The sequence below is a fragment of the Patagioenas fasciata genome, chromosome 18, assembly GCF_037038585.1.
Source record: "Patagioenas fasciata isolate bPatFas1 chromosome 18, bPatFas1.hap1, whole genome shotgun sequence".
NCBI classification, from domain to species: Eukaryota; Metazoa; Chordata; class Aves; order Columbiformes; family Columbidae; genus Patagioenas; species Patagioenas fasciata.
In genome coordinates, this window is record NC_092537.1 from 7,007,192 (window position 1) to 7,035,096 (window position 27,905).

Below are 27,905 nucleotides of genomic sequence, written 5' to 3' on the forward strand. Positions count from 1 at the left end.
CTGCGCAAGTGATCTGTGTCAGATCTCCCACTTGCCAGTCCAGAGACCTGTTTCCTTGACTACACTGCCTGTAAAAGAGAGAGAAGAGGCTATTTTAACTGCTTCAACTGGCCTTTGCAAACCTATATACTCCAGAAACTCCTTACTGCTGCTTTCTTAGCACATATGTGGAGGGGTTGCCTGCTTAAGAAGCATCTTGGTTGGCTTCATTAACCACCTGAATGCCTCCAAGAAGTTGGTACCTGCTGAGACCAGATGACTGAGGTCCCTGGACTGACTTTGCAAGACCCCAGAGGGGGCCATTGTGCATTTCAAGTGAGAATATCAGCAGCTGTATCCCAGCAATCTTGATAACTGATTTCTGGGGGACTAAGGGCAGGATATCATCATCCCCAGGGGCTTTAAACTTCAAACTCTATTTGACTCTTGAGTCTTTCACTCCCAGTGACTCATCCCCATCCCCAGGGGTTCATCAGGGCTGGGAACAGGGTGCCCATGGGCCAGGATGTGACAGGTCGTGGGACCCCCCTGTCCTGAGGGCAGGGCAGGGATGCTCAGCCTTGGGAAAGCGGTGCTGCTGGGCTGCTCGCCTGGCTCCTGCGCGCCAAAGGCTGGTGGGGGGTGCGTGTCTGTTTGCTGACACCCACCCCAGGCAGGAGGCCCCGGGGACGCTCTGGTGCTGCTGCTTTCCCTGCCATCCCCAGCTCCGGGGGGGCTGGAGCTGCCCGGGCCAGTGCCGTTAGGTGGCGGTGTCCGGCTGCTGGAGCGGAGCCTGCGGGGGGGCTGCCCGGTTCCCCTTGTCCTCCAGTTGTCCTCCCCATGCCCCAAACCTCTGCCTGCTCATCCCTGGCACTTCTGAGTCCTCTGGGAGCTCCCTGCACCCCCTGGCTTGAATGTCACCTTCAGAAGCAGGAGCGGGACATCCACTGCAGTTGTGTTCGGCAGTAAAAAGGCAAATAACTGCTGAGGGTTACAGCAGAGGATAATAAATTCTGATACATGCATGTATGGAGGGATTTTATTCAGCAAAATAAATTGATATTTTTCACTACATTGCTAAAAGCATCTGGATATTCCTCTCCTAAACAGATCCACTTTTTGGCAAAGCTTTTATTTACTAGTGAGTTGGGACTTAAGCTGCACCAGGAGGGAATGATCTCGTGGCAATTAGAAGCGGGGCTGTCAGAGTCCTTTTCCTGTTCTTCCACTAAATCGCTCTGTATCCTTGCATAAATCATTTAACACATGTGCTCTGACTTCCTATATAGAAAATGAGGTAGATATTTTCCGCTTTTCATAGGCACTTCAGGATCCTCTGCTAGACAGCTGCGAGGGATTTGTCATGATAAAGCTGGGAATTTGAGCCCTTTGAGATGCCGGCACCTCTGTGCAGGGCTGGGATGAGGCTCCTTGTGGGGTGGAGGTGATGGCTGGTGCTACTCTGAGATGTGGGGCTGGGGAGTAGCTGAATATCAGGCTGGAGACACGAATCATTCTCACTGAATCTTTCTCTGCTGGGTAGTAAGGGCCAAAGAGCAAGACTGTGGGATTTATTCCTGGGATGTCCTGTCTGTCCTGTAGTCACTGCAGACATGGCAAGTGCAGACAGAGCATCTTCTAGAGGGACTCTGGTGCTGAATGGTGCAAAATGACCCACTGGTGCTGTATTTGCAGCTCAAGCACCACCAAATGTGTCTCCTCTCTGCTCCACTCATCAGCGAGAGCCATCGGACTCTCTGCACTTCACCAGGGAGACGGAAGGGTATGCAAACCCATTCATCCTCCCCTGCTGTCTTCTGCTGCTGCCCTTCAGCTGAAGTCTTTAAACATTCTCTTCTCCCCCAGAAGATGATCTGCTGCTGGTACGGACCTGACATTTCCCCCAATTTGTCCTCCCAAGTCCCTTCCCTGAAGCATTCAGCACTTTTGCTTTCTTGCTTTTGTTCTTCCCTGTGGCTTCTCTTGGCTTTGTGACGTCAAGGGGACTTGGAGCGACAAAGCTGGAGCTGCCAGTGCAGAAATGCTCACCAGAACAGCTTGTGCTTAAGTGTTCACTGATTTATCAGGATAGATGCAAAGCAGGCAAACTTGAGAGTGGATGAACTGTTGGGCCAGGAAATAGGTCTTCAGCACCTCAAATATTTACAATTTCTTTCCCCTCTCATATTTCCAAGGGTTCAAGTGGAGAATTGATTGAATCCAAGTTCAGCTGCCTAGAAAGGGCTGGTTGACATCTGTATTGACAGCTGCTCCCTGGGGAAGGGGGCCCTGTTGGAAACTGCCATGTTGGTGAGCAGTTGACTGGTTGTGTTTTGTTTCTTTTTCCAGAAAACATGAAAAATTCCCAGTGGGTGGAGAGGGAAAGTGAACGATGGAAATTGTGTGTCTCGTGCTCTCAATTGAAACACACCCTGGGGGAGGCACATCCTCCGTAAGAGGAACAGCAGTGTTGGCCATGAACCAGGAAACCCTTCCCTCCCCGGGCAGCGAGAGCTGAGAGCCGTAGGCAGCGTTTCCATCCGGGAACGCTGTTCCTGGTTCCTCTTCTTGTACTTCTTCACCCCTTGGGACACCCACCAGAGTGGCCTGCTTAAGTGCAGGTTGTGCTTAGGGGCTCTGTCTGTTTTGCTCATTTTTTTTCTAGCGGATTGGTGTTACTGGTGGTGCTGGGCTCTGTACTCAGGCTATTCACTGGTTATGCTGTGGGGGGAATGTTGTCAGATCTCGAGTAATGCCCTCAGCATTGGCTGAGGTGCGTGATTTGGATCCTGCTTCCAGCCTTGCTCTGGAGTGATCTGGCAAGAGATGTGTAGTGGAATTGGTCCTTGCTTGGCTCAGATACATGCATGTACCCAGGGCTGTGCTGAAGCTGGGTGGCTAAACCTGACTTTTAATCATATGGCTGATCCCCAGATTGGTTCAGAGCTGTCTCTGGTGTCCTCTACTCGCTGCTGTTGCTGCTCCACAGCCCTCTTGCTGTCCTGAGGCTGCTCAGAGAGGGGCCCTTCGTCTGCAGCTGGAGAGGAAACTGCATCTTGCCCTGTAGGAAGGCAAGAAGGGGACAGCCAGCAGCACAGGGGACCGAGGGGTGGAGGAAGGGGATGTGCAACAGCTGGCGGTGAGAGGTGGTTTAGTTGTAGAGGCTGAAGGGCTGCAAGGCAACTGTGTGAATGGGAGTGCTGCAGACCTGGGGGAAGAAAAAATGAAATACTTTAGAGAAAAGGGACTTGAGAGGCAAAAGGAGGGATATCAGGAGGGCTTTGCAGCAGCAGGGGTGGGGATTCAGCCTGAGCTTTCCCTTTCTTGGCTGGATGCCTTCCTCCCCCTCTTCTTGCTGCCTTCCTCCCCCTCCTCTCCCTGCAAACGGCGTTTCCTCTTGCAGGACAGCAGAGAAGAGACCCGAACCCATTCCAGCTCTGGGAAAGCTTGGGCTTGCCTCTTCGCCCAGGCTTTGCTCATCTGCCAGACCCTGTGTGTAGCAAGGGGAGGTTTATTTTACTGCTGGTTACCTGCAGAGCAATGCGGATCCCTCTGTGAATCTAAACAATAAGCAGACAGTGCGGGCCTCATTTTTCTACATTGAAAGAGTTCATTATACAGCATTTAAGTAGCCATCAAGACTGAGCAACTTATTCCTTTTCTTTGATCAAACTCTCTCTTGTACAAGAATGCATGTAATCTCGGTGGCCACCAGCGCCCTGTTCGTGGTGGGAGCCCCTCTGTGCCCTGGCAGCAACGAGCGTTGCACAACATAAATCATGGGAAATCCGGTTCTTTGTCAGACATACTCTTCAAAGGCACCTTGGTTACACTCAGGACATTCTGCTGACGGATTTTCCCATGAAATAAAAAGTGCTAGCTGTTGATGTACAAATGTACCTGACGTTTAAACTTTTGCTGTCAAATTTTACTGCTACTGGCATAAAATCCAGAGGGCGTGATGGTGTAAAACCAAGGATAGCTGTAGGGGACAGAAATTGTCTGAACTTTAACAGAAGTTCACGTTGTGTTTTGAGTTGAAATTCAGGTTGATGCTTTTCCCAGATACGATACCTGCATCCCTTCAGGAGCTGGTGCACGGTCCCTGGGTGCAGAACATGGCTGGGAAGGACAGACAGAAGCAGGACTGTTCACTAATTGCTGCTGGCCATTGTGGGGGAGCTGGTTGAGTTAATTGAACTGTCTTTCTCCCTTCTTTCTCTGTTTAAACAGAGAATAAGGATTGCATTAGACCATATAGGTTGGTTGTGTCTGTGGGATGTGTAGAGTGTGGCACATGTGAGGATGGCAAAGATAGTGCACGAAGCTTGGAGGCATCACCTCCATCCAAAGCCCATGTACCTCTTGCTGCTCCCACCTCTGCCTGTCCCAAGATACTCAACTCCCAGTGACTGTCACATGTGTCCCTCCTGTCACTTTAGGTTTTGGCTCCCAGGTTCCTGACTTGCCTCTGTTGCCTCTTGGATACCTTAAGTCTTCAGGAAAGTGAATTAATGTCCAGGGCTGCTTATATCTCTAAAGCCATTCTCCAAGGCTGTTACTCACAAGTGAGTATGAGATATGTCAGATCCATCATCAAAATAACCCATCAGTAATATTCCCTTCATAGCACTCTCATTCATATTGCATGGACTTAATAAAACTAAGCTGACTTCCAGTATTCTTCCTGTCTTGGAAGAGTGCTTTAAAAACAAACAACAAACCTGGTGTTTCCCAGCAGAGATGCAGCATTTGCTCTGCAGGGAGCTGGTTTCTCTCAGGAAGTGCTGGAAGTGGCTGTTTGCATTTGATACCTGGCTCATCAGCTGGGTCTGTGGTGAACAGAACATCTTACATTGCAAGGACTTTACTGTTTTCCATTTAAATAGAAAGCTGCCCTTTGGATATTAAGAGTAAAGGGCAGATTCTCAACTGATGTGGACTGTCAGAGCCCCACCAGCTCCAGCAGCTGAAAGCGTATTCCCTCACAATCCTGCTGCGCTTGGCATTTTCCTCGGGTTATATAAACATCCCTGTTTTATAGATGAGGCCAGAACATGCAATCTGCAAATTGCTGACAATCCCTTGCAAGATGCGGAGCTGCACCAGAAGCTTTGGCAGCCCCGTGATGTTGTGGAGGGATGGGAGTTGCCTTGGGCAGAGCAAAGCTATTGGGATCCTGCTTTGGGTCAGCTCAGTGCCTGTTGCTGCTGCTGAAGTTATCAGGAGCTGATTGAGACAAAGCAAGAGGCTCAAGCCTGAAGTACCTGCACAGCAAAAGGTCCTTCTCAGGAGTCTGGACTTGCTTGTGTGGCTTCACCTCCTTGTGCCTTCCTAATCCCCTGTTCATGCAACTGTCCATGGGCTTGGGATGCTGCCAGCCAGACCTGTACACCCACAGCACCTCGATCGGGCTTTTCTCTCTAGAAAGGTGTAGGAGTTGAGGTTTATCTCTATGCTGGCAGGCGAAGGAGGATGCTGTACCTCTGGGAGCTTCTGGGGGCTGAGTGGAGTGGGAAAGTGGAGAAGCAGGATATGGACTTTGAGGAGCTGCATTTCATGGGGTTGCCTTCAATATAGGGCGCTTTGAGATTTCCAGGGGCCCTGGAGGAGGAGTGTAGCCGTAAATCTGGGTCATAAATAACAACCCCTTGCTCTTCTAGTGATTTCTGACGCGCTGTGCTTTTTTGACAACAAATACAGCAACTGGCTGTAATCCACAGGGGCTTTTCTTGGCTCTCAAGCTTGAGAAAGTGCTCGCTCCAAACAGGCTTGGCTGTAAAGAGCTTCCAGCTCTGGGTGTGAAGGTTAGAGGGGAAAGGAAGCAAAAGCACAGCATTGTGAGGTTCCTTCATTGCCAGGCTGGGGGATTTTTGTTGTCCTCAAAATTGAGCTCTGGGAGGCTCAATGGGTGATGCTGTGGCTGCTTCTGTGGGACCTTCCAGCATCACAGCTCCAGGAAAGCTGCACAGCTCCCTCAGGAGAGCAGCTAAGGGAAATGCAGACTGAGTACATCCTGTAAATGCCAAACAGGTCTGACTGCTGGGACTGGAAATTAATCCTCAGGTGACTGTTGTGGGCTGGAGGAGCCCTTGCAATAGAGTAAAGATAGACATCCAGTCTCTCTATCGTCATCTAAAAGACCGGGAGTGGTAATGAGATGCAGAGAGGTCCTTGTCTTTGGGATGGGAACATTTTCAGGAAGCCCTACACAGTGTGGGACATCAACTGCTTCTGGGTTGGGCTGTTTCTCCTTGGGAGATCCCTGGTTCATCCCCTGCAAACCATCCTGCTGCTGTGTAATGTGAGCTCCGGTCAGGCCTTGCCAGGCAAACCCCTGGCTGTGCCTCAGTGTGCAGAGGCTGTGACTGTTTCCTTATGAGGGTTTTATTTTGCTTTGTTCCTTAGTCAGCTCTCCTTGAGTTTTGCCAGATCTTCTTTCTGTTAGCTAGAAGTTTTCTAGATGTCGAAGGAAAGCACTGTGTTCACAATCATTTTTTTAAATGCCTAATTTGGGAAAATAAAGAGAATTGTTTGATAGTACTGCTCTGCCTCTGGGTAACGTGCATCGATAGAGAGAGAGACCGCCTGGTTCTCAGGATGAGGATGGATTGTCTTTGTGTTCTCAAGCCTGCAGATGCTCAGCACATCTGGCATGGGAGAGCTGGGCTGGACTGTTTGCCTTCTTTAGTGACTGGAAGCAATCCAGGCTGCCAGTTCCTGCAAGCTCATCCTGTGGTTTAGTGGATAATACTGATCCTTGTTCAACTCCCACGCTTTTGTGCAAGAGAGTAGGGAGGACTTTAGAGAGCTTGTACTGTGCTGGATCCCAGCGCATCACTATGGAGAGCAGTGTGAATATTCATTGTGCTGCAGAGTGCTTGCCTTGTAGTTTTAATAAAATGCTTTTTATTACATAAGAATGACCATGAAAATCATGGCAGGTTGTAGCTGGTCAGCATGTGCAGGTTATGTAGGGTGGCAGCAATAACTGAAGAGGAACGGTTGTTTCTTTGAACTCAAAGTGTCTTCACAAGTGCACTTACAGGAGTTTGACTTCTGCTGACGTCTCTATCTCTGCCAGGATAATCGTGTCTCGTCTGTGTTCCTGTGCAGTTGTGAGGCTGACTGTAGTCAACACATGGTTGACTGAGCTCAGAAACCAGGAGCTCATCAATCTTTAGCTGCGATGGCTGCAGAGATGAGCTACGTGAACCTGCATTTTCTCAAGTAATCAGCAAAGCTGTTGAGCAATGCAAATTGAAGTGACAGCCAAGTCAAGACTGATCTGGTAGAGAGGAGCCTGCAGGCTTTATTCTGCACCAACGTGACTAAAAGCAAGTCCAAATGTCCCAAACCTTGTTATCCTTAGCAAACTGAGGACAGTCCAGTGCTGTTGGTGGTGTGTTCATATCACATCTAATGAGCACCTTGGTGAGACTGTTCCTTGTCCACAGAGCAGAGGGGACATGGTGAACAAGAGATGATGTTGGCTTTCAGTGCTGGAATGTCCCTTGGCCTTTCTGTCCTGAGGGGCAGCGGGACACAGATGGGTACCCTGGACAGGATGAAGTGGTTCTTCATGTCCAAGAGTTTGTTTCAGATGGACCTCACCAAAGCTGCGAAACACTGAAGCTTTTAGCCACATCTGATGGGAGGATGCTGTAGCTGCGCAACAGCGCTGCCCTCCATCTGTGGATTCATGCTGATGAAGGTGTTTAATGAAGACAGGAGGCTACACCAAAGAGCAGGACAGCACAGAACAGAGCAGAATTTGCGAGCAAGCCGGGCAGTTCTGCCTGCACTCCCGCCTCTCTTAAATCCATGGATATACAGAAGATAAATGAGGTGAGCAGACTTTGGTATGAATGTGGCTGGCAGCAGAGGCAGATCACAAATTAAACATGTGCATTGCGAGAAGGGGCCTTTCTTCAGGCAGACAGAGAGTCCTGCTGTTGCCGTGCAGTCCTATTCATCTCCAGCTCTGATGCTGAACATCATTATAAATGTGTTTATATGAAGCTTGGCTGCAAAATGGCTCATCATCCTCAAGTGTTCTTTTTTTTTTTATTCCAAGCAAGTCTGTAACTTTACTAAATACTCCTTTTATTATGCTGCCAGGGGCTCTCCCAGAGGCCAGTAAAGGAGGTGGCCTGTTTGGCCACAGTGGTATCTGGACCGGAGGTTCAATTCCTATGTGTCTTAAATCTGTCTGCAGACTGGCAAGCGACCAAGTGGGCACTTCTTTCTCCAAGTAATTGACCGCTTATGTGCAAATCGGCCTCTATCTGCTTTCACAATGCTTGGCTCACCGGTCACACAAGTCACGCATCCTCTGCTATTACGCTTGCAAACCTTGCTGAGTGCATGGGCTGTGCAGGGGATGGCAAGAATGGGGACAGCCCAGCCCTGCTGCTGCATCACGCCACTGTGCTTGGCTCTGAGCGAGCACCCAGAGCTGCTCTAGACCGTTAGCACTTCTCTGCAATGTATGGAATGGCTGTCCATCCTCCAGCTGGCAGGCAGCGCTCTCCTGAGTTACAACCAAGTGTTGTGGAGAAGATTTGTTTGGAATCCACCTCAAGAAATGGAGCCAGAGCTGGAGATGAGATGCCCCTGGCAGGGGATGCACAGACCTGTGGCCAGAGCTGGTGGCAACAGCATGTGTCTGCAGAGTGGCTGAGGGTCCTTGTGGGAGGGTGTTGCTGATATCTCAAGGCACATGTTTTTGCAGGGAAGCAATCCCCAGGGACACGGGCACTGGATTGGGGCCACAGGGCAGTTTTATTCAACTCTCAGGAATGTTGTCTGGTTGTTAAACCAACCAAACTGGGGTACTATGGTGCAAGGGGGGATTTTTCTGGAGGGTGAGGGAAGGTATGTAAAGACAGAGCTCCGGTCTGGCAATTTCTTTCCTTGTGTTAACATAAACACGGCTGTGTTGGTCTGCCCTGTGATGACTCGCTTGGGAATAACAGTATCCCTTGAGCTTATAGACACTGCCAGTCCCTGCTGAACAAGAAAAGCTGATGCTTAATGCACGCAGTGCTTTCCTTTAAAAGGAAAAACATTTCAGATTTTGTTTCTACCTTATTTTAACTTTTCCTAAACAAAGGCAGTTTAATTCTGTTGGTGGAACATGTAGTCCAGTACTCCCTGACCTGGCGTGGTTATTACAGGCGTTGGCACTGCGCATGAAGACCAAGTATCAACAAAAAGTCAGGACAATGAGGCTGAGCTCACTGCAGAGCGTGTGTGGTGGGGTGGCAAGCAGAGATAACCTGCCTGGGGTCTGGACATGGCAGAAGAGCTGACAGCAAGCAGGCACCATGTGAACTTCTTGTTGCAGCATGGCTTGGTGTGATGACAGCAGCCACATGTCATCGAATGGGGAATTTGCCTTGTTCCCCTTTCCATGGGGGGCTTGGCTGCGGGGGTTATGGGCATGAACAGGCTGCATGTGAGTGGAGATAACCCAGCCCTGCCTGTCACTGTGAGGGAGCAGACCCAGCTCTGTTCTTTCAGGACATTGGGACCCTGCAGTCCTTGATTAGAAACCAAAGTGGCAGAGCTAATTGCCTGGCAGCCTGCAGCAAGATGCTTTGTACAACAGTCCAGGGAAGGACTGTGTCCCACGGGTAATGGCAATGCAGATGCTGTTGAAATGTCTGAGTTTCACCCTATTCCAGGACCCCCAAACTCAGCCCATCTCCAGGGTTTTACTATCCCGTTTGCTGGGGGATTGCCAGCGAGGAGTTTCTCTCCCCCTCGTACTGCTGCTGGAAGTCTCCTCCTCTCCTGCCTGGCTCGGTGCCGTCTCTCTCCGTGGCTGGTGCTCTAGCCCCAAACACGCTCACGGGCCCCTTTCCCATTTAGGGCAAATGTTGGATGGCCCCTGATATTTGCCTGCTTGCAGCCTTCTTTTTTTTTTTTTTTTAGTACTCTTTTGTTTCTGGAGGCTCAAATCCCCAGTGTCCCCTAGCCATGCGTGCCAGCTATGGGTAGGCATGGATGGGGGGTAAACCCACGTGCTGAACTGCCCTGGATGAGGCTCAGTGTTGACAGTCTCTTCTAGCAGACAGGGTGAGCCTGAGGGTGGTGGTGACAGCAGCAGGTCCCTCCTGCAGTAATGATTTAATCTCAGCAGAAACCCGTGCCCTGCAGCAGGGAGCCCATGGGCATGGGTGAGAGCTGGGGCAGGCAGAGGTGGCTGAACATGTGAGAGGGAATTGAAGGAAACTCCTGTAAAAGTTTGCATGTTGAATCAGGTTTGTTGTTTTTTTTTTAAATCACTATTTTAAGATCAACTGTGCAACTTCTACATCTGCAGGAGAGGCCGAGTCTGTGTTTAGCAGCGCTGGGTATCTGAGATATGTGGGGCGTGGAGCAAAGGCTGGTGTGCTGGGAGCTGATGGGTGACCTGGTCCTGCCCCACTTTTCCATCAGGAGTCCAAGTGCCCAGGCTGCCTCCTGAATTTGGGGTAGATTCCTTGAACATGCAGCGTGGGGTTGCTGCTTTTGTGCTGCCCAGCACAGCTTGACCACCCTGATTATACTGGGATTATCTTGGTTGCGTCTTTTGTATAAATCTGAAAGAGTTGGGGTAAACTTCTTGAGAGGATGATTTAATGAGATGTGAAACCTAAGACAAACCGTCTTTGGAGGCAACTGGTCCTTCCTCAGGTCCAGGCTGGCCCATCTCCTTCCAAATTGCGCTCCCTGAGCCCAGGAGTTTGTTACAGTGCCGATCTTATCTAATTTTACATGCATGTCTGTCTTGGACCTGCCGAGCTCTCCCAGGCAGCAGTGGAGCTGAGGGCACAGTTCCCCTTGCCAGAGCATTGCAGGGCAATGGTGGGGGCACCCAAATTCCCATCCACACGGAGACAGAAGCGCACAGCCCATGGATTTTGGCAGCCGTGCCTGTCCACTTGTGCACCCTTCCCACCCCAGTGCGATGGAGCTGGAGCAAAGGGAAAGCTGCTGGTGATGCTCACTGCTGTGCGGATGCTGATGGCCACACCTCAGCATCCCCGCTGGCAGTTTTGCTGGCATTTGCCAAAGCCTTTAAAAGGAAAACTGTATTCATTCTTCCTCTGCTTCCTTTCCTCCTGCCCTTGTGTCCTCCTCCCGCTGTGCATTGAGCTCCCGGGCTGCCCGGAGGAAGCTTGAGTGGGTGTGGGGCTTCGGCTCAGTCTGGGAATTGTTCTTATCAAACTGGTTTATGTCAAAAAGAAATAATAATAATAAAACCTTTGGTGGTGAGCAGGGAGATCGGGAGGTACAGCTGCTCCTGAGGCCTGACCTGCAGTTCATGGTGCTTCCTGAGCATTTATAGGGAGTTTTAGAGCCTTTGTGCTGTTGCAGATTTTGTTGCTTGCTTGAAATCTCTCAGAGGAGCAGGGGGAAACAACCAGGGGCTCGTGCAGGGAGGGTGAGCTGCTGGAAACAACTCTCTGAGAAGCAGGGAAGGAGTATAAGAAAAGCAATTTTCCTGCCACAAGCTTGGTATATTATGACTGGAAAGCTCTGGGTTGAAAAGGTTGTGAGCAGGTGGCTCAGAGCAGCAGAGTCAGTGGCTGTAAAATCCGCTTTCCTAGCTCGCACCCAGCTCTGCAGTGAGACAGGGGATTCCCATGGGCGTCTGGTGGCCCAGTGTGATGGGAGAGGGATGGTGAGCTCCATAGGGATGAAGGATGGTGCCTGAGGCAGGTGGGAGGTGAGGATGGAGTGGGATTTGCACCCAGGGCGGTGGGCTCGGTGTGGGCAGCCCGCTCGGTGCCTGCCTGCTCCCCTTGCTGTGCAGGGACGGAGCTTCCAGCCCTTCCTCGGACACCACGTGAACATGAGACATCCACATCTGGAAGTGGAGTGCATGCGCATAGCCCTGCCAGTTTATTTATTTCTGCAAATTCTCCCTAATTAGGGACTGCTGGGAAGTTTGCAGTTATGGAAATGGCCTCTTTCCAAGGAGTTTCGTGTTCTGGCTGACCCTCGCCTCCCCTTTTTTGCCCTGCAACTACCACAGACATGTATGTGATGGAAATGGAGGGGGTCTTCCCTACCTCGAGGTCCAGGCGCTGCAGTTTTTTCTGGAGTCGGATGCACCCTTGGCTGCATGGGAAAGTTTTGCAATGGAAACGTGCTGTGCCGTGTGTGTTAAACCCATCAGAGGGTGAGAAAGGTTTCTGAAGCCTCTTGTTTCAATTAAAACATTTGTGCTGTCATGCAATGCTGGTTTTCGTGCCTGTTTGGTCTTAATATTAAAATGCAATAATTAATATATTGTTTTAAATAATTAAAGTAATTAAGTCAGTTTTCTGCTTGGATCTTAAACTGCACCTCCCAGTTTCTTAGGAAAGCCTGACCTGAAACTAAATGAGAAGAGGGCATGAGACTGAGTTTGTTTTAACTGCGTGAGGCTCAGGCAAATGCAGTTCCTGATCGTCTTTCCATTTCCTTCCCCTGCAAGTGTCCCCTGCTGTTTAATCAACACCAGGGGCTTGTGTTTCCCTTCCCAGGCACAAGGGCTGCCAGCCTGCTCTGCCAATGTGCTGGGGACCCCCCAGGAGCATCAGGGTGGCTGGATGTGCCCTTGGTTGGGTTGATGTGCATGAACCGGGATGGGGACTGTGTTTCCCTTTCCAGGCTCTCAGTGTGCCCCATTGATTTCACATCAACCCCTTTCTGTCTCCTATCACTAGCTGTTAAAATCTTCTTCTCACTTCCAGCTCTTATTGACCTGTTTATACTGCAACTGTGTTTGGGTTTGGATTGGGGTTTTTTGTTCCCTTGGCAACAGTGATCTTTCCTCTCCCCTGTGATGCATCTGGATGCGATGCTTCTAGCAGTCCCATCCCCTCTCCACCTTCATTTCCACTCACTCTTACTAATACTGCACAGCCAGGATGACTCGAGACAGAGCACTCGTGATTTCTGCTTCGTCGCTGGAAGTATCTCATCTACTATATTTCAGGAGTGCGTTCACTTTAACTGCATCTCATTGGTGGCTTGTGGTCGTGTTGGGACCCACCGGTGTGGTGAGGTCCTTCCTGCTGCTGCGCTTTTCATGAGCAAAGACTTTATTAAAAGCCCTTTAGGTACTGACCTTCTGTCATTCTTCCAGATTTCATCCTATTTCTGTTATCCAGTCTTCAAAGTTATCTGACCCTTTCTGTGTAGTATCTGGCTTGCGCTTCCTTTATCTAGAAAATCAGTTAATTATCCAGCAGTCTCAAATCTGCAAACTGATTCTGATTATTTTTTAACTTTTCCCATGATCTTGGTTTTCTTGCAAAGGAAGGGGAGTGTGACTAGCACTGAAGTGCGCCCATCCTTGCTCTATTTCCTACTTCTTTGGAAGCAGGAAGAGCCTGAAACCTTGGGAACGAGCCTTTCTTTTTATGACAAATCCTGCGTAATCAGCAGGGCTGGATTCATGCCGTCACCTATGTGAAAGCATAGGCGGAGGTGATGGGAACTGCGTCTCTGGTTTTCCTTCCGGATTTCCCCCCATCCCCTGCCAGTAGCACTGGCACTTCCCAAGGAGCTTGTGGCTGGATTCGGCACAGCTCACCACTGTGGTCTGATTACATGTCAGCTCCCCATTTCTGAGTGATGGCTGTTATGTGCCTCAGTTTCCCCACCTGTAACACAGAGATCATTATGCCTCTTCCTGGTAGATTTGGAAGCAGGAATGTTTTTTGTGTGGAAGCACAAGGACTCAGAAGGTGCAGGGAACAAAGTAATTGCAACAGCCTTTTTTCTTGGCTTAGATGTGACTCACCATTCGTTCATCTTCAAAATCTGCGTCATTTGGGTTGCTATACCTTTGTTTCTGCCCTGTTACCCTGCATTGGTGTTGCTCATCTGACAACAGCCAAGTGGAAGGCTTGAAGCGATGCTGTGGGATGCTGGACCGCCACAAATGCTGGGGGTTGGTGTCGCGTGGTGTATGAACCTCCATCCACGCACTGAACCTACCCAGAAAGGCTGGCAAAGATGTTTCATTCATGATCAGCAGCAAGAGAAAATATTTGGACTCTCACTAGGTGGTTAGAATAATATTTAGCTGTTCCTGTGTAGTACTTTAGTCAGTAAGTCTCAAAGCGTTTTACAGAAGAGGCCAGAATCAATAAAGAGTTCTGTTTTCTAATTAAAGTAGGAGGAGGAAAGGGAAGATGCTGTAGATTAATTACCTGCTTTTGCGTAGTAGATAATTTAAGATTGGGGTAGCCACAATGACTCATGCCACCTAGTCCAACCCAGCCTGACGCTCATGACTGCAGCAGATCATGAGAACGATAAGAGCTCTGCAGGTTCAGAGGAACCCTGACTTGTAGGAGGAAGAAAATCTGCCCGAAAAACTGCATTCTTAGCAGTCTGCAAGGAAACTGCACAGTGCTGTTTAAAATGCGTGTAGATAGGAAAGTCCCTTTTCTGCCATAACCTGTCCTGATAAGGGATCATCTAATGCTGATACCAACCATGTCCTTGGGTTTCTTTCTCACTCTTTTTCTTTTCTTCCTCCTTGAAGCGATTTTGTGCCTGCTCTGCATCGTGTTCCCCCCTCACTGATGTCAGGGCAGAGGCAGTGACCAGCACTGGCTGCTTCTGGAGGAGATTGAGCTGTGATCTGGAGAATCCCTTGAGGTCCATCACTGCCTGGGGGGCAGGAGAGCCCAGGGGACACGAGACAAGGTTTCTGCTATTTGCCAGTTTTAGCTTGGTATCTACCACAGAGTGATCAGCAGATTTTACAGACAGGAACTCACTTCTAGGCCAACAAAACAGCCTTGCAGGAAGTTTGTTGCTCATCTTAAGAGCAGAGTGATGATGAAGGAAAAAAGGGCTGGGCAGTCTGTGCCCTCGCTGACCTGGGTTAGAAAAGAAACAAGAAATATTTCCATTGTAATGTAATACAGTGAGGAAAGTAACTTGCTTAAAACCCTCCTGCAGCCAGGGGTTTTGCAGAGCAGGGGTTGTGTCTTGGACAGCAGCTGCTGTGTGCGATGTCCTAAAGGTCTCAGCTGACCAGGAGTCCTCTGATACAATAGAAGAGTCAGTGAGGCCCATGGTTGTGTAAGCAAGCGGAGCAGCAAGCAATAGAAGAGATGTGATCTGCTCTCTTTGAGTTCTCTCTATTAAAAACAACAGCAACAAAAAAATCCAAGAACAAACACTTGCAGAAAGTTGGGAGAAAGGACTAAGAAAACCAGATAAAGTGGCTAAAAGGGCCAAAGGAAACACCCGGCATGAAGGACAGAAGGAACAGACCCTGATTAGTTTATCAAAGGCAAGGTAGGTGATGTGATCAGTGTGGGAGATCTTTCATCAGGAGCAGGCTCAGGGTCCTTGATCTACCAGACAAGGGCAAAGTGGAGTCTGTGCCGAACCTGCGTTTGGATGAGCAGTGCGGCACACGCCTGCACTGACGGGAACCCCAGAAACAAATTCCGGGGGAGGTGGTGGGTTCTCCATCCCTCTGGGATGAGGTGCGCAGCTTCCCAGGGTCGCCTGACTTCCTACAGCAAGTGTTTAGCTAAACACAAGCTTTTTCAGTTGGGGATGAGGGCAGAAAATCAGATGAAATGATATTTAGTTATGTGCAAACTGGATAAGCAAATGATTTTTATTTTTTGGTCTTACGCTCTCCTAAAGCCATGCCTCTGACTGTGCCTAAATCAGATTAAGATTCAAGAAAGTCTTCAGGAGAGGGAGGGATGAGCTTATCTCCCTGGAGGAAAGCTTGCTCCTCCTCTCCTAGCAGGCACTTGGGTTATGTGCTGAGGGGTAAGTTGTTTACATACCTTTTGCTTTAAATATTTGCTATTAGAGCTCTTCTTGTTATTCTTCAGTTGCCGTAATTTTTCATCTTCCTCTCCCCTTCTTGGTGCCTTAGGTGCACATGAGTGCAATATTAACCAGCTGGTTTTAATGAAGATAAACTACTTACAGTCCGGATATTTTATTTCACACTTCTTGGGGCTCTCCTCTAGGCCTGTCGATTTGCTAAACCTTTATTAGATCCAGGATGATAATATCATCTTTGCTTAGCAATGCAGAGTGACCCAGGGAACTGAGACTAAACCAAACCGCTTCACACTCATTCGCTGAAGAACTTTGAGCTGCTTCATCATCTTCATGAGACTGGTAGGTGTCGTTGTGATGCTCGCTACTCAAAATCCATCACACGATAGTTTTTTCTAGTAGTTTATTTCTTATCGCCTCTGGTTGACCTCAAAAACAGAGTTCCCATCACAGTGCCAGACCAATCTCTGTGTGACCTCGGTCAGAACGAGCCACCAACCTCCAAGCAGTGGATCTGACACTGAGTCTTATGGGGCTTGCAAAGGTGGGAGATGCTGAACATCAACGAAAGTGCTCAGTCCTTCCTCAGATTGACCCTATTACTTTTTGAAAATATTTTTATAATATTCATTTTTAGTTTGTCTTGCTTAGTTCATTTTCTTTCCTCCTTTAAACCCATCCTACAACCTTGTGATGAGAGTGTATTAGGGAGCTATGATGCTTAAGGGTTATAAGGCTTATCTAGGTTCTGCTCCTCCAGCAAGGGAGTTATGACAGTTTTTAACAAAGTAGCTTTTTTTTCCTCACTCAGTAACGAAGATTAATTATTGACAGCTACATTTTTACCTTCTTGAAATGAATTGTGGATGTGACCTGTGTATGAGCTCTCAAGGAGAAAAATAAAGCCACTTTCTTTCGAAAACATCAGTGCCATGGGTGTGAATTAGCCAGCATGTGCTCCTGGGCGATGTGGCAGTTGTCACCGCTCCCTGAAGAGCGTATGGGGACAGCAGGGACATGACACCCGGGCGCTGAGCGGGTCCGTGGTCATTTCTGTTCTCCTTTGAGGCACTGGGATCAGGGAGGGGTGTTCAGGCACCAGTGGTTTTATAGACAATGTGTTGCATGGGGAGGCATTTACATTTCCACATCATGACTGCACAGCGATGTAAAGCCCCTTCCTCTGCACTGCTGCGGTACGTTGGTTTCTGACAGTGCAGGGAGTGCAAGAAATGAGAGAGCTGACCGCTGCTCTCTGTGAAAGGGGAGGAAAACCACTATATCTATCTGAAAAACAACATACCTCTACTTTAAAGGTGCATTCTCAAGACTATTTAGCAGTTCTCATGTTTTACAGTAATGTCTTTCCTTGGATTAAAACCTCAAGCTATTAACAGTATGGAAAACCTAGCTCAGCAGTGATTTATATTTGACTTTTTTTTTTTAAGCTGAAGTTTCTTGACTGGGAAATTGGTGCTGTTGGTTTCATTTTCTGGTTCATGTGCACTCTTGGGGAGTCTGTGGTGTTTGCAGACTTTGGAAGTGTAAAATTAAAAGTGTGACATAAGTGATGAAGCATGTACTTTCTGCAGTAACAGATGGTAACAGTACTACTGTTTAGCATAATTTTTCTTTATGGTTCAACCAAAGTGGACTGAAAACCCAGCCCATTAATTCTTCTTTTCCTGTTGATGTGCCTGGACACATTTCAGTGGGTATCATCGCTTTTAAATGTTGCTACTAAAACACAGGGCGGGGAGGATGAAAAGAGGGTCAAGAGGGCAGGATTTGAATCAACATGGGAAGGGAGAATAATGAGCAGAGAGATGCACAAACCGAGAGGGTGTGAGAGGTGGAAAGAAGGCAGCAGGGCTGTGGAAGGGGCTGGTGTTGATGCCCAGAGCTGGCACTTGCCTTGTTGGCTGGGGCTGGTGAGCAGCCTGGCCCCATGCTCAGCTTTGGGGCAGGTTTTGCAGCCTCTTCTGCTGCGGTGATGGCTGTGGAAGTGGCTTGGATTTGGTAGTGATGAGTTAGCGCTGCCATTAGTGCTCTGGTTTGGTTTTGAGAAATTATAAAAGTAGAGGAGGGTGGCTGAGTTGCTCCTTTCCAAACAAGGGCATATTGAAAAGTGAATGTGTGATCAGTGCTGGAGAACATCAGTGGTGTAACCCCCCCACCCCCTTTGGGCTGCTGCCGCCCCTTTGGTGGGGCATCCTTGGGTTGCTGCCCAAGGTTGGTACTTCTTACCCGGGGCAGATGGAGGACTGTCAGCGCCGGGTGCGGGTTCCAGCCCCTGCTTTCTGCTGGGGATGCGGGAACACATCGCAGCTGTTTTCTCCCGGGTGGGGGGCAGTGCCCGGTTCTGCGGGTGCCCCATCCGCCCCCCGGGGTCCTCGCCCGCCACTTCCCCGGAGGGGCCGGCTCCGCGGAGGGGGGGGCGGTGTGACGGGCGTGGGGAGCAGCCAGTGCGCGGCGAGGGGGCCGGGCTGGGCTGGGCCGGGCCGGGCGGCATGGCAGGGTGCCCGCCGGGGCGGGGGGCGGCCGCAGCCGCTCGCCCTCCGCCATTCATTCGGCCGCAGGCGGCGGCGGCTGCGCGTACCCGCCCGCCCGCGCCCCGCAGAGCCGGGGGGCAGCGCCCCGCACCCCGATATGGCCGACCCGGCCGTTAACGCCCACCTGGAGGGCATCATCTCCGACTTCGAAGGTGGGTGGCCCTGGGGATGGAGGGGGTTTCAGCCTTGGGGTGGGGGGATGCTGCTTTTTTGGACTAAACCGGGAAAAAGTAGAAGTTGCTGCTGGGCAGCGCGGAGCCGCCCGCGCCCCTCGCAAGCACCGCGCTGGGCTGGGGGAAGCGGGGCTGAGCCCCCGCAGGGCTCCGACCGCCACCCGGCTCTTCCCGCTGCTGCCGCCCTGGGGGAACCGGCCTGTGCCGGGGTCCCGGCGCGCCCGGGCGGGTGGGGCTGCAAGGAGCGGGGGTGCCCGGGGGCGACCAGCGGCCAAGCCGCGTCCCCCGGCACCGCCGGAGCCCAGAGCCGGGGGTTGTCCGGGCTGCGGTGTCTTTTGTTCGGAGCACTGTTGCGCTCGGGTGTTATCTGCTAAGGCAGGGTTTTACGGGATGTTTTTCTTTTTCTGCCTTTCCCAAGTTGGTTTGTGTCAATTTTTAGCTGAAAACACACGCTTGACGCAGATAAAAGTCTGTAAAACCTCAGGCACCAGCCCTTCAGTCGACTCCCAGATTTTGGATGCAAACACAGCCGTAGAGTATCTGGGAGGTGGATAATGAACCCAAGTTTAAAGATGTCCGTAGCAGGAGCTGCTGCCTTAGAAAGCTTTGCAGTTGTCCCGTGGCAGAGCTCCAGTTGCCCGATCGCGTTGCCTTGCTCTCCGATGGAGTATCTCCTTGCAATCCCCTTGGCATGCGGACGGGGATGCCTTCTCCCCGGGCGTCTGTGGTTCTTGCTCAGTGCGCTGGCTTTTTCAGGCAAAAAAAAAATAAGCTAGTGGAGAAGTGTGCTGCTGCCAGATGGGTATGAGAGTTAGAGACAGGCAGAAAAGGGGAGAAGGGGGGGTGGTTTGAAGCAGACGTTGAAAGATCGGCTCGGGGGAGCTCATCTTCCCGAGCGGAGTTTTGGAAGAGCAGCTCCATCCCTACGCACTCGCACATCCTGGCAGTGATCCAAACTGAGCTTTGTGCAGTGGTTTCTGGAAAAAAAAAAAATAGCGGAGATCTAGGGGCCGCAGTGAAAACTTATCCAGGGACTGAGCGTGTAGCTATAGGCTGAGACGGCTTCACCGCCTCCTGCTGAATTCAGCCTTGCCTTTGGGAAGGAGCCCAGTGGTGTTTTTCCTGCTGGGGAGCTGAGAGCGCAAGGGTTCCTCTTCCAGGTCAAGCAGGAAACGGGTGGCAGAGCTGGGGTCTCTTGAGCCCTCGTCATAAGGTTTAGCTGTGTTTGTGTCCTCTTTTTCCAGCCCCTGGGCTTTCTTTAGCCCCTGGGCATTCTTCAGCCAAAGTTGGAGTGGAGGGTTTAGCAGGAGGCTGAGGGAAGTCACGTCCCACAGGAAGATCGGGACTGACGAGAGTGGACACACAGAGAGCGACGCCAAACCACTATCAATATTGCACTCGGGATTCAACAGTGCCTTTGTAACTGTCCTTTGGGGACTTGTGAGCTTCCCCACCACAGGGCTCCCAAGTGCTGATGTAATTACAGCCTTCTCGCTGCCCTGCCCCAATTGCATTTAAATCTCTGAAGAATGAGTAATTCCCTACTTGGATATGATAAAGGCTCTGCCATGAGCCCCGGGGCTGCTTGTTTGGGCTGTGTGTGTTCCTTGGTGGCACCAAGCTGCTCCACAGTGTGGTTTTTTTCAGTCCATGGAGCACTTTATAGTTGCTGCCTGTGCAGAGGGAGAGGCTGGGGAAAGCTCTGCATCTGCAGCCTTGCCCTTGAGCAGGGATCCGGGCTACTGTTCCACAATTTAATTAGTTCTCCGAGTTGCACAGCAGCTTCCCAAGAACAAGGCAATTAATTTCTAGCCTGTAGGGCAGGAGATGCAGTGTTCGTGTCTGCTGGGTGGGTATCTGAGCCCCAGGCAGCCCATGGCCAAGCAGGAAAGATCAGCCAGAAAATATTACTGAGCAGAAACACCAGATCACCCAGCAGCCAGAGCCCTCTTTGTTCTTGCCGGTCACACACTGCCTGCCCTCCCGAATCACCCTGGTTGTTCCTTCCTGCTTTCCTCCTAGCATCCCTGCCTGCTTTCCTTGTAGCATCCTTCCCTGGCATAGGACGGCTGGGTTTCTTGTAGCTGCTGGGTTGCAGAGGGCAGGGAGTTGCAGGCTTGGCTGTGGGCTGCTGGTGTAGGAGCTGCCAGCCTCTGTGAGCGTGAGGAGGATGCCAGGTCCCTTTGGCTGGGGGAAAGGAGTACGAGATACTCGATTCTAGTTTAGTTTCCACATCAAAGCAACATGTGAGAGGGAAACACTAGGACAGCAGAACGTGTTCTTCTTTGTGCCTGATGATGCAATGGGGATGTCACATCCGGGCAGAGGTACGTGTGTCCACCTTGTCCTGAGTCAGCAGGTCCTGCGGGGAGGGCACTAATTCTGCCTGTTTGACTGGCAAAGCTTCCTCATCTCTGATGGGGGAGATCATAATTAGGTCTGTGGTTTGCTGGGATTTACAGAGTGTAATAGTTCTGCCCCTGGATTTATAGATTTTGGCAGGTTTTTGGGAAACATGGCTGGTTCAGCTGTGGTTGTGGCAGCATTTCCCAAGCTCGTCTCTGCCTCAGAGCGGGCTGTGGGTGTCTCAGCTGCCCGCACGCTCAGACGCAGACCTCTGAGCGGCAGGAAAGGGAACCTGTAGCAGTAAATCAGTCTGGGTGGTGGGATGCTTGTACAGTGTGTTAACATTGTGTAAACCCCAAACCATCCTGATCCTGTTCATGTTGGGTGATACGGGAATGCCAGTGTCTGCGATGTTTGACTGCAGAGAAGGGCGGATGCTCCTACTTGCAGCGTTGGTTGTGATGATGCCCAAAGATAGTTCTGTAACGTGGTACCCATCTTCCTGCTAAGGATTGAAAGCACAATGCACTCATCATCTACTGCCTGGTGGTAAGACGGAAGAGATCTGTGCCAGCCCCTTATCCTGATGGGATGTGGCTGCTGCCAAGCAGGGTCCCAGGGGTAACCAAGGCCCATTTTTTTTGGCAATCACTGATGAGTTAGCAGCTGTGATGCTGAGTGCTCTTTACCTTTCCTAGTGCTGTCAGTCGACACCAGATTTGTTTCCTCGTAACGTTGAAACACAAAACATCATAGCGAGTGCAAGCTCTGGATGATGGTAAATGGTAAATGCCGAGTGGAGCTGTAAGCGCACGGAGCAGCGAGTGGTGCGGTGGGGTTCAATGTGATGTCCGGAGCTGGAACCTGGGGGGATACAGGCTTGCAGCTTTGTTCTGGCAGAAACTACGACACAGACATTGGCGATGGTCATTAGTCCCTGATTTACCCATTCCCCACAGCGCAGTTTCCCCAGGATGTGTGTGCTCGCTGATGGGTGAGCTTGGCGGCACTGTGGTCAGAGCTGCGTGGAGCTGGGTGCTGAGGACAGGGATCCTCCAGCTCTGCCCGGACACGTCAGTGCTGATAGGAAGGCTATTCTAGTTGTTTGGGTTTTTTTGTTGTGATTTTGTTTGTTTTGTTTTCTACTCTACTATTGGATCTTTTCCATACAGACAGATACTTGTTGCACCACCCAACGCATGGTATTTGTAGTATTTCAACCAAAGACTTAGTCTCAGTGAGATACTGAGTTGTGCTAAGTCGTGTTGTTAAAAACAAACAAACAAAACGTTAGCCAGGTTGTTTTCAGCAGGATGCTGTATTAGAAACAGGCTTTTCTACATGCATGAACCTTATGGGCTCATCCTTAAAATTTCCTTGAGCGAATGCCTGGGATGTCTCTGTGCCGCATGGCCGCGGTGCATCCCCTGGGCTGCTGCCCTGCGGAGCAGCTGCTGCCGCGTGCTGCGGATGCTGGGACTCAGCCCTGCTGCTAATAATAGCAGGAACGTGCCAAAGGGATGGTCACAATGTTATGTGTGTGATATGGCTTGAATTCAATATTATGAAAAGCCCCAGAGAGGGCATGTGCTTTGTTTTTGTGTAAGCGTCTCACTTGGCTTCAAGGTGTCTCCTGTAAGCCCTGCTGTGGGTTTGCAGGATCAGTGCTCACCTGGGCTTATGTGACTAGGCTGTGAGATTTGGGTCTGTGACTAATGGTCCCTTGTCTGCAGGTTCAATGCCTGGAGAAGGAGGCGCAAAAAGTTCTTTCAGGTTATATCTTGCATCATCTCAAGCTTAGGAGTGGAACAAAGCTCCTCAGTGACAATTGTTGGATTTCCTGGGCTGTCTTCAAAAAATTACACTGCAATGAGTCCCTTCTGGTATTCTTTATCACCAGCCAAGCGTGGATAGAGCCAGTGCTGCTCTCCCAGCTGATGGATGTAGCGTGCTCTTCTGAGACAGCAAGTCACCTCTGATATCCTCAAAGACAAGCTTTACAGGCACTTCAGAGAGTTTTCCCTCTTTTTCTACTCTTTCTATCTATATTTCTGAATCTGAGATAAAAGGATGGAGTTTATGGGAGTTTTCTGCCAAATCCGTGTGTGATGAGAGAGGCAGGAGCTGGGGGAAGGTGCCAATGGGAAGGCCAGAGTTGCGTCTTCCCCAGCAGAAGTTCTGTCAAGACTGGATTTTCGTGTGCAGAGTGGAAAAATCACATCTGCCTGGTTACGGCAGCAGGGACCTGCTGTTGCGGGTTGTTGTTTTCCCTATGTATATTTAGTTCCTTGGGAATAAAAAGGTTGTGAGCGAGTGGGAAAGGGAAGAACAGGACGTGGATCTCTCCGTCCACGTGAGCCGGGCTCTGGGGATAGCCTCTGGCCCTGGTTAGGATGTAGGATCATTCAAAGGTTGTTGTTTATAGTCATCTTGTGCAAGGAGGGCTGGGCTGCATGTCCTCGGGGATGGGCAACCACTGCAGCATGGAGCACAGTGTCCTTGGCTCTGTGTCAGCATGGAGGGTTTCCAGTGCTGGCTGGTACAGGTGAGCTCTTGCTGCCCATTTGAGATCAGTCTTGGCCAAAGTGAGCCCAGTGTTGCGCTAATCATAAAGAAACCTTTCAAAAGTAGCTCGATGGGAAGGGACAGAGAGAGGATGAGTCTTTATGCCAGGGCCAGGGCAGCTGCTTTGGCAGCAAGAGTGCTGATGGTGCCTGGAGGTGAGTCAAGGTTTTGGAGCGTGTACACCATACTGGTTCTTCCAAGTACTTCCCGGTCTCTTGGTAGCATTTTTCCCTTAGTAAGAAGCTCACCTAAATATAATCATTCTCTAGCTTTACTCTTTGCTCACTGCCTGTTGGTGCTTTATGGCAGTGGAGTGGGTAGGAAACATCTCTAGAACATGTTGGGTCATACCTAACACATTTGGGTGACCGTGTCTGCATCTCTTGACCAATACACACCAGTAAACCTACTGCCAAATGGGAGTCATGGCACCTCTGGGTGTCCTGTGGCCGTACTGTCTGGGTGCTGGTTTATTTTCTGTTTTGCAGCCTGTCCTTGCAGGGAGCTGCTGAGCCCATTTTCCCAGGAGCCAGGACCCAGACAGCAGCTGCAAAAGCCTGGGCTGGAGCTTGTCATAAATCCAAAGACAATAATGGGGACTTCAGAGCCCATAATCGTTCCAGATATTCATGTTTCTAACTCTGATATTTGATATTTAAGGCAACGTCTTTCTGCAGGACCATTACTCAGGCTCTTTCCCTCTCCTGACCTCCCTCCCTGCTGCTGCTGCAGTGAGCTCTGGCACCTTCTTGGTCTTTAGAGGTGGGACATGGACACAACAGGCCAAGTGACCCTAAATCCTGGTTAAACTTGTTTGAAGCCTGTAAAATGAGTCAATGGGTCTGGGTCCAATTCTTGATGAGGATGTGCCGGTTTGGTGGGGGTCAGGGTCCATCAGGGGACCTCTCTGTGGGACTGGGGTGGGCTGTCCTGTTGTACTCTTTGGCCTTGGGCCAGGGTTGTGTCCTGGCCCCCTCTTGTTTTGTACTTGCAAGGTGCTGTTTGGTCCTGACACCCTTCTCCTTTGCCTGTGGTGAGGTTGGCGGTTTGCACCCACTCTCTGCTGGTGCAGGAGAGCCGTCCTCACTCCCCTCCTTGCTGCACAGAGGGTGCTGGTGAGGAGCAGCACTTGAGCAATTAAGAGTTTATTATTATCCCCAACTTACTCTGAAAAGCTGCCTGCAGATTAATAAGAACTCTTTATCTCCTGATGGCTGTGACTCAGGCTTTTACTGTGATTGCTTTTGCAAGGTTGTTGGATGGAGATCAGCACCTGGGGCTCCTGGGGACACCTTCAGAGCAGGGTCCATCCCAGCCGGCTCTTGGCTGGTTTGTGTGCCAAAAGGTGAGACATCATGAGTGTCTGTCCCCCTACATCCATCCTCAGGTGGGGACGTTCCCATGTGGTGCTGCTGCTCCTCAACTGGCGCTGGGGACATGTGCTGGGCTGGGTGTAGGTACCATCAATGTCAGGCATGATTGCAGGGCAGGGGACACTGTGACCACATTGGTCTGTGCCACTGTCCGCCCAGCAGTAGAGGTGGCAGTTTGAGTAAGCATCACAAAATGGTGTGGCCCTTACTCCTGGTGATCTGGGTTGCCTTCAGCTTGTCCCAGCCCCAGGAGTCTGGGCTGGGTTAGCGGTGAGGACATCGGCACATGGCACCATGCTGGCACTGGCCACCTGGACTGGTTTGGGTGGGAAGGGGCATGGCGAGGGCTGGGGGTGGGGCTGCATCTTTATTTTGTCTGGACATTGAAAGCGCAAAGATGGAAAAATGGGAAAACAATGGATTTTTTAGAAAATTTTTAAAGCATGTTTAGTTACCAGGGAGGAGGAAGGAAGAGGGTTCTGCCCTCAGCCAGCATTCAGGATGTTTGTACATCTACTCGCGTTGTGGTGCTGGATGTCCCCACCAACAGAGATGCCAGAGCTGGCTGCGGTGACACCAACAATCAGCGGGCAGCACCGTGGGCCTGAATGGCTCCTTCCTTCAGCTACTTTGACTAATTTACCCTTTTCTGTAGCTTTTTAACCAGTGCATTGCAACACCACTCATCAGAGCGTCTTCTCAAGAAGAATTAATCACTTAATGATGTAATCACCCAGTCCCACCACCAAGGCAGGTCGCCCACCTGAGTCACTCTTGACGTCCCCTGCGTGGGTGTTGGGAGTCGTGACTCATGGGGACGGCGTCTGGGTGCTTATGGCTTCTTACACCAGTGTGGTACCAGCACCCCAGCTGGTAGCACAAGATGGTCTGGGATCTGCATGACCATCTGCATCATACTTTTGCCTTCTGGGTAATACTTTTAAGGCGTTTTAGAAATATTAGTGAACCAAACCAAATCTGCAGTCCCCTGGGAGGCACAGAGATTTATTTCCCTCCTTCCTCCTCCCCTTATGAAAAGAAACTGGAGCACAGACCAGAGGAAAAAGCTGCAGAGAGCCTGTGGCAGAGTCAGTAATGCAATCTGCTGGGCTGGATACCCTGTATTTTATGTAATTTTCTGTACAAGTATGAAATTAATATAAGGGATGTAAAATATACTGTTCTGATCTGGAAGCATTTTGCTGAGGGTTAATGGTTATATAAACCAAAGTGTAATGGAGAATCAAAGCTAAAATCTTTCTAGAACTGCATTATAAGGACTGGAAAGCTGGGATTTTGAATTAATCTGAGTGTGGATGTTATTTTTTTTCTCTTCTTAGTCCTGACTTTGCTTTTGCATGTTCATTTCTGATAAATGAGAGGTTTGCTGCATTTGGCTCTGGTTGTCTTTGTGGCTTATTGCATGTGAGTTAAATGTTGCTTGAAAGGCTTTAGTTAATGTCAGAGCCCTGAACTTGCATTTATCCCCAAATTTCCTTCATAACTCAATTCTTGGTGCTATTTGCACAGTCCAGGAAGGCACTGCATATTGACAGCATGTTCCCAGTGTTATCTGCTACACACAATTCATGTCAGACCATGCAATCTATTGCAATTTCTTTTGAATGCTGTTTGTAGAGTCAGAAAAATGATTTGTTTGTACATAAACTATTCATAACCTGATGCAGGATAGCATGAGAGTCCTGTCACAGCAGCAGATTGTCATTCTGTATTTATATATATGTGTTTATATATATGTATTGCAATAAGGTTGGTTTATTGGTAAAAGGAAGATGTGAAACCTCCTGGCACAAACACAGGGAAGGGATCCAGCAGCCCCAACTTCCCTCTTACGTTGGATGACCAGTAGCTTTGGGAAAAGTGCTTTTGAAGTTTCTTGCCTTCATTTCTCGGGGTGTAGGAGGGGATGTGATTTTTTCAGGCTGTTTTGAAGCTTTTAGTTTACTCATAAAACCCCACCAGTGTGTGTAGCATCTCTTGCTGCCCACACTGCCCGTGAATTTCCCTTCTCAGTCCCATGGTTTTGACCCCACCGAGGGGATCTGTGCAGTTGGGAGCACGTTTTTGTTGAGGATGGGATAGAGATATCCTGCTCTGGCCCTGCAGCAGGGGTGCAGCCCCCTTCCCCTTCTGCTGCGGGACCTTGGGTTTAATATACGATATGTATATTATGTATATGATATGTATATATACGATATGTATACACCTTGTAGATACATGAACAACATCCTACTCGTCTCTATAACTGACTCTTTAGTTCGCACAAACGCACCCACCTCTGTTACAGATGGCGGCAGCAGTTCAGTGGTGTCATGGGTGATGGGTTTGGATAAGCCAGACCCAGATGGCCCCATGGTAACCTGGGTGAACACACTTTTTACAGTCAAATTGGGCCAGAAAACCACCATGAGCATCCTGCTGCCTGGTGACAGGGGTCTGGGAAGCTTTAGGGACCGTGAGCGGTTAATGCTGTGTTGGGTTTCCAAGGGCTCCTTGAAAGATGAGACCTGCAGCCTCCCCCTCTTTCCTCCCCGGGAACAGGAGGTGACCATCTGGTAGCAGTTTAGAGAAAGTCAGCGCTCTCAAACGGTCCCATTGTATCGCGCGGAATAACAGGGCGCCTGGCTGCCCTTGTCCCATAAGGCTCTTATGTGTCAAAAAAACCCAAGAAAAGCTTTCCATGCTTAAGCAAGCAAGCAAACGTAACCCCTGGGTTACAGAGACCAGGGGAGGGGCAGAGGATGTTTAATGGGAAGCAGTTGGGCGCTGCAGCCGCGGCAGAGCCCGAGGCTCCGGTTGCGAAGTGGGTCCCGAAGGAGCCAACATCCTTTGCTGTTTATTTTGGTCTCCTCCTGCATTCTCTGCATAGAGGTTGCCTTGTCTAAAGCACCCTCTCGACTGTTACTTGGGATATTCTGTTTAAAAAGGGAAGAAAGAAGGAGCAGATGTTCCCTTATTGATGTACTCTGGGTGCCACGGGGTGCCCAGAGCTGGGCTGTGGAGTGGGCTGAGCCGTGGTGGATGATGTGCTGTGGAACCTCAGTGCTCACCATCAGGAAATGTGGAGCCCTTGGGCAGGAGCCAGA

General features: G+C 50.1%; 1 protein-coding gene across 4 annotated transcripts in view; it reads left to right on the forward strand.

Annotated features, from left to right (window-relative positions):
* Positions 1-27,905, forward strand: part of SEPTIN9 (septin 9) — a 121,614-nt gene that overhangs the window by 41,228 nt on the left and 52,481 nt on the right. Inside the window, exon 1 of one of the 4 annotated variants that reach the window (XM_065852261.2) lies at positions 18,299-18,493. The exons of the other annotated variants lie outside the window; for them this stretch is intronic. Coding sequence (XP_065708333.1) covers positions 18,439-18,493 — 55 coding nt within the window. The 5' untranslated portion in view covers positions 18,299-18,438. Of the gene's footprint in view, positions 1-18,298; positions 18,494-27,905 lie in introns of those variants that run through there. 4 annotated transcript variants of the gene reach the window in all.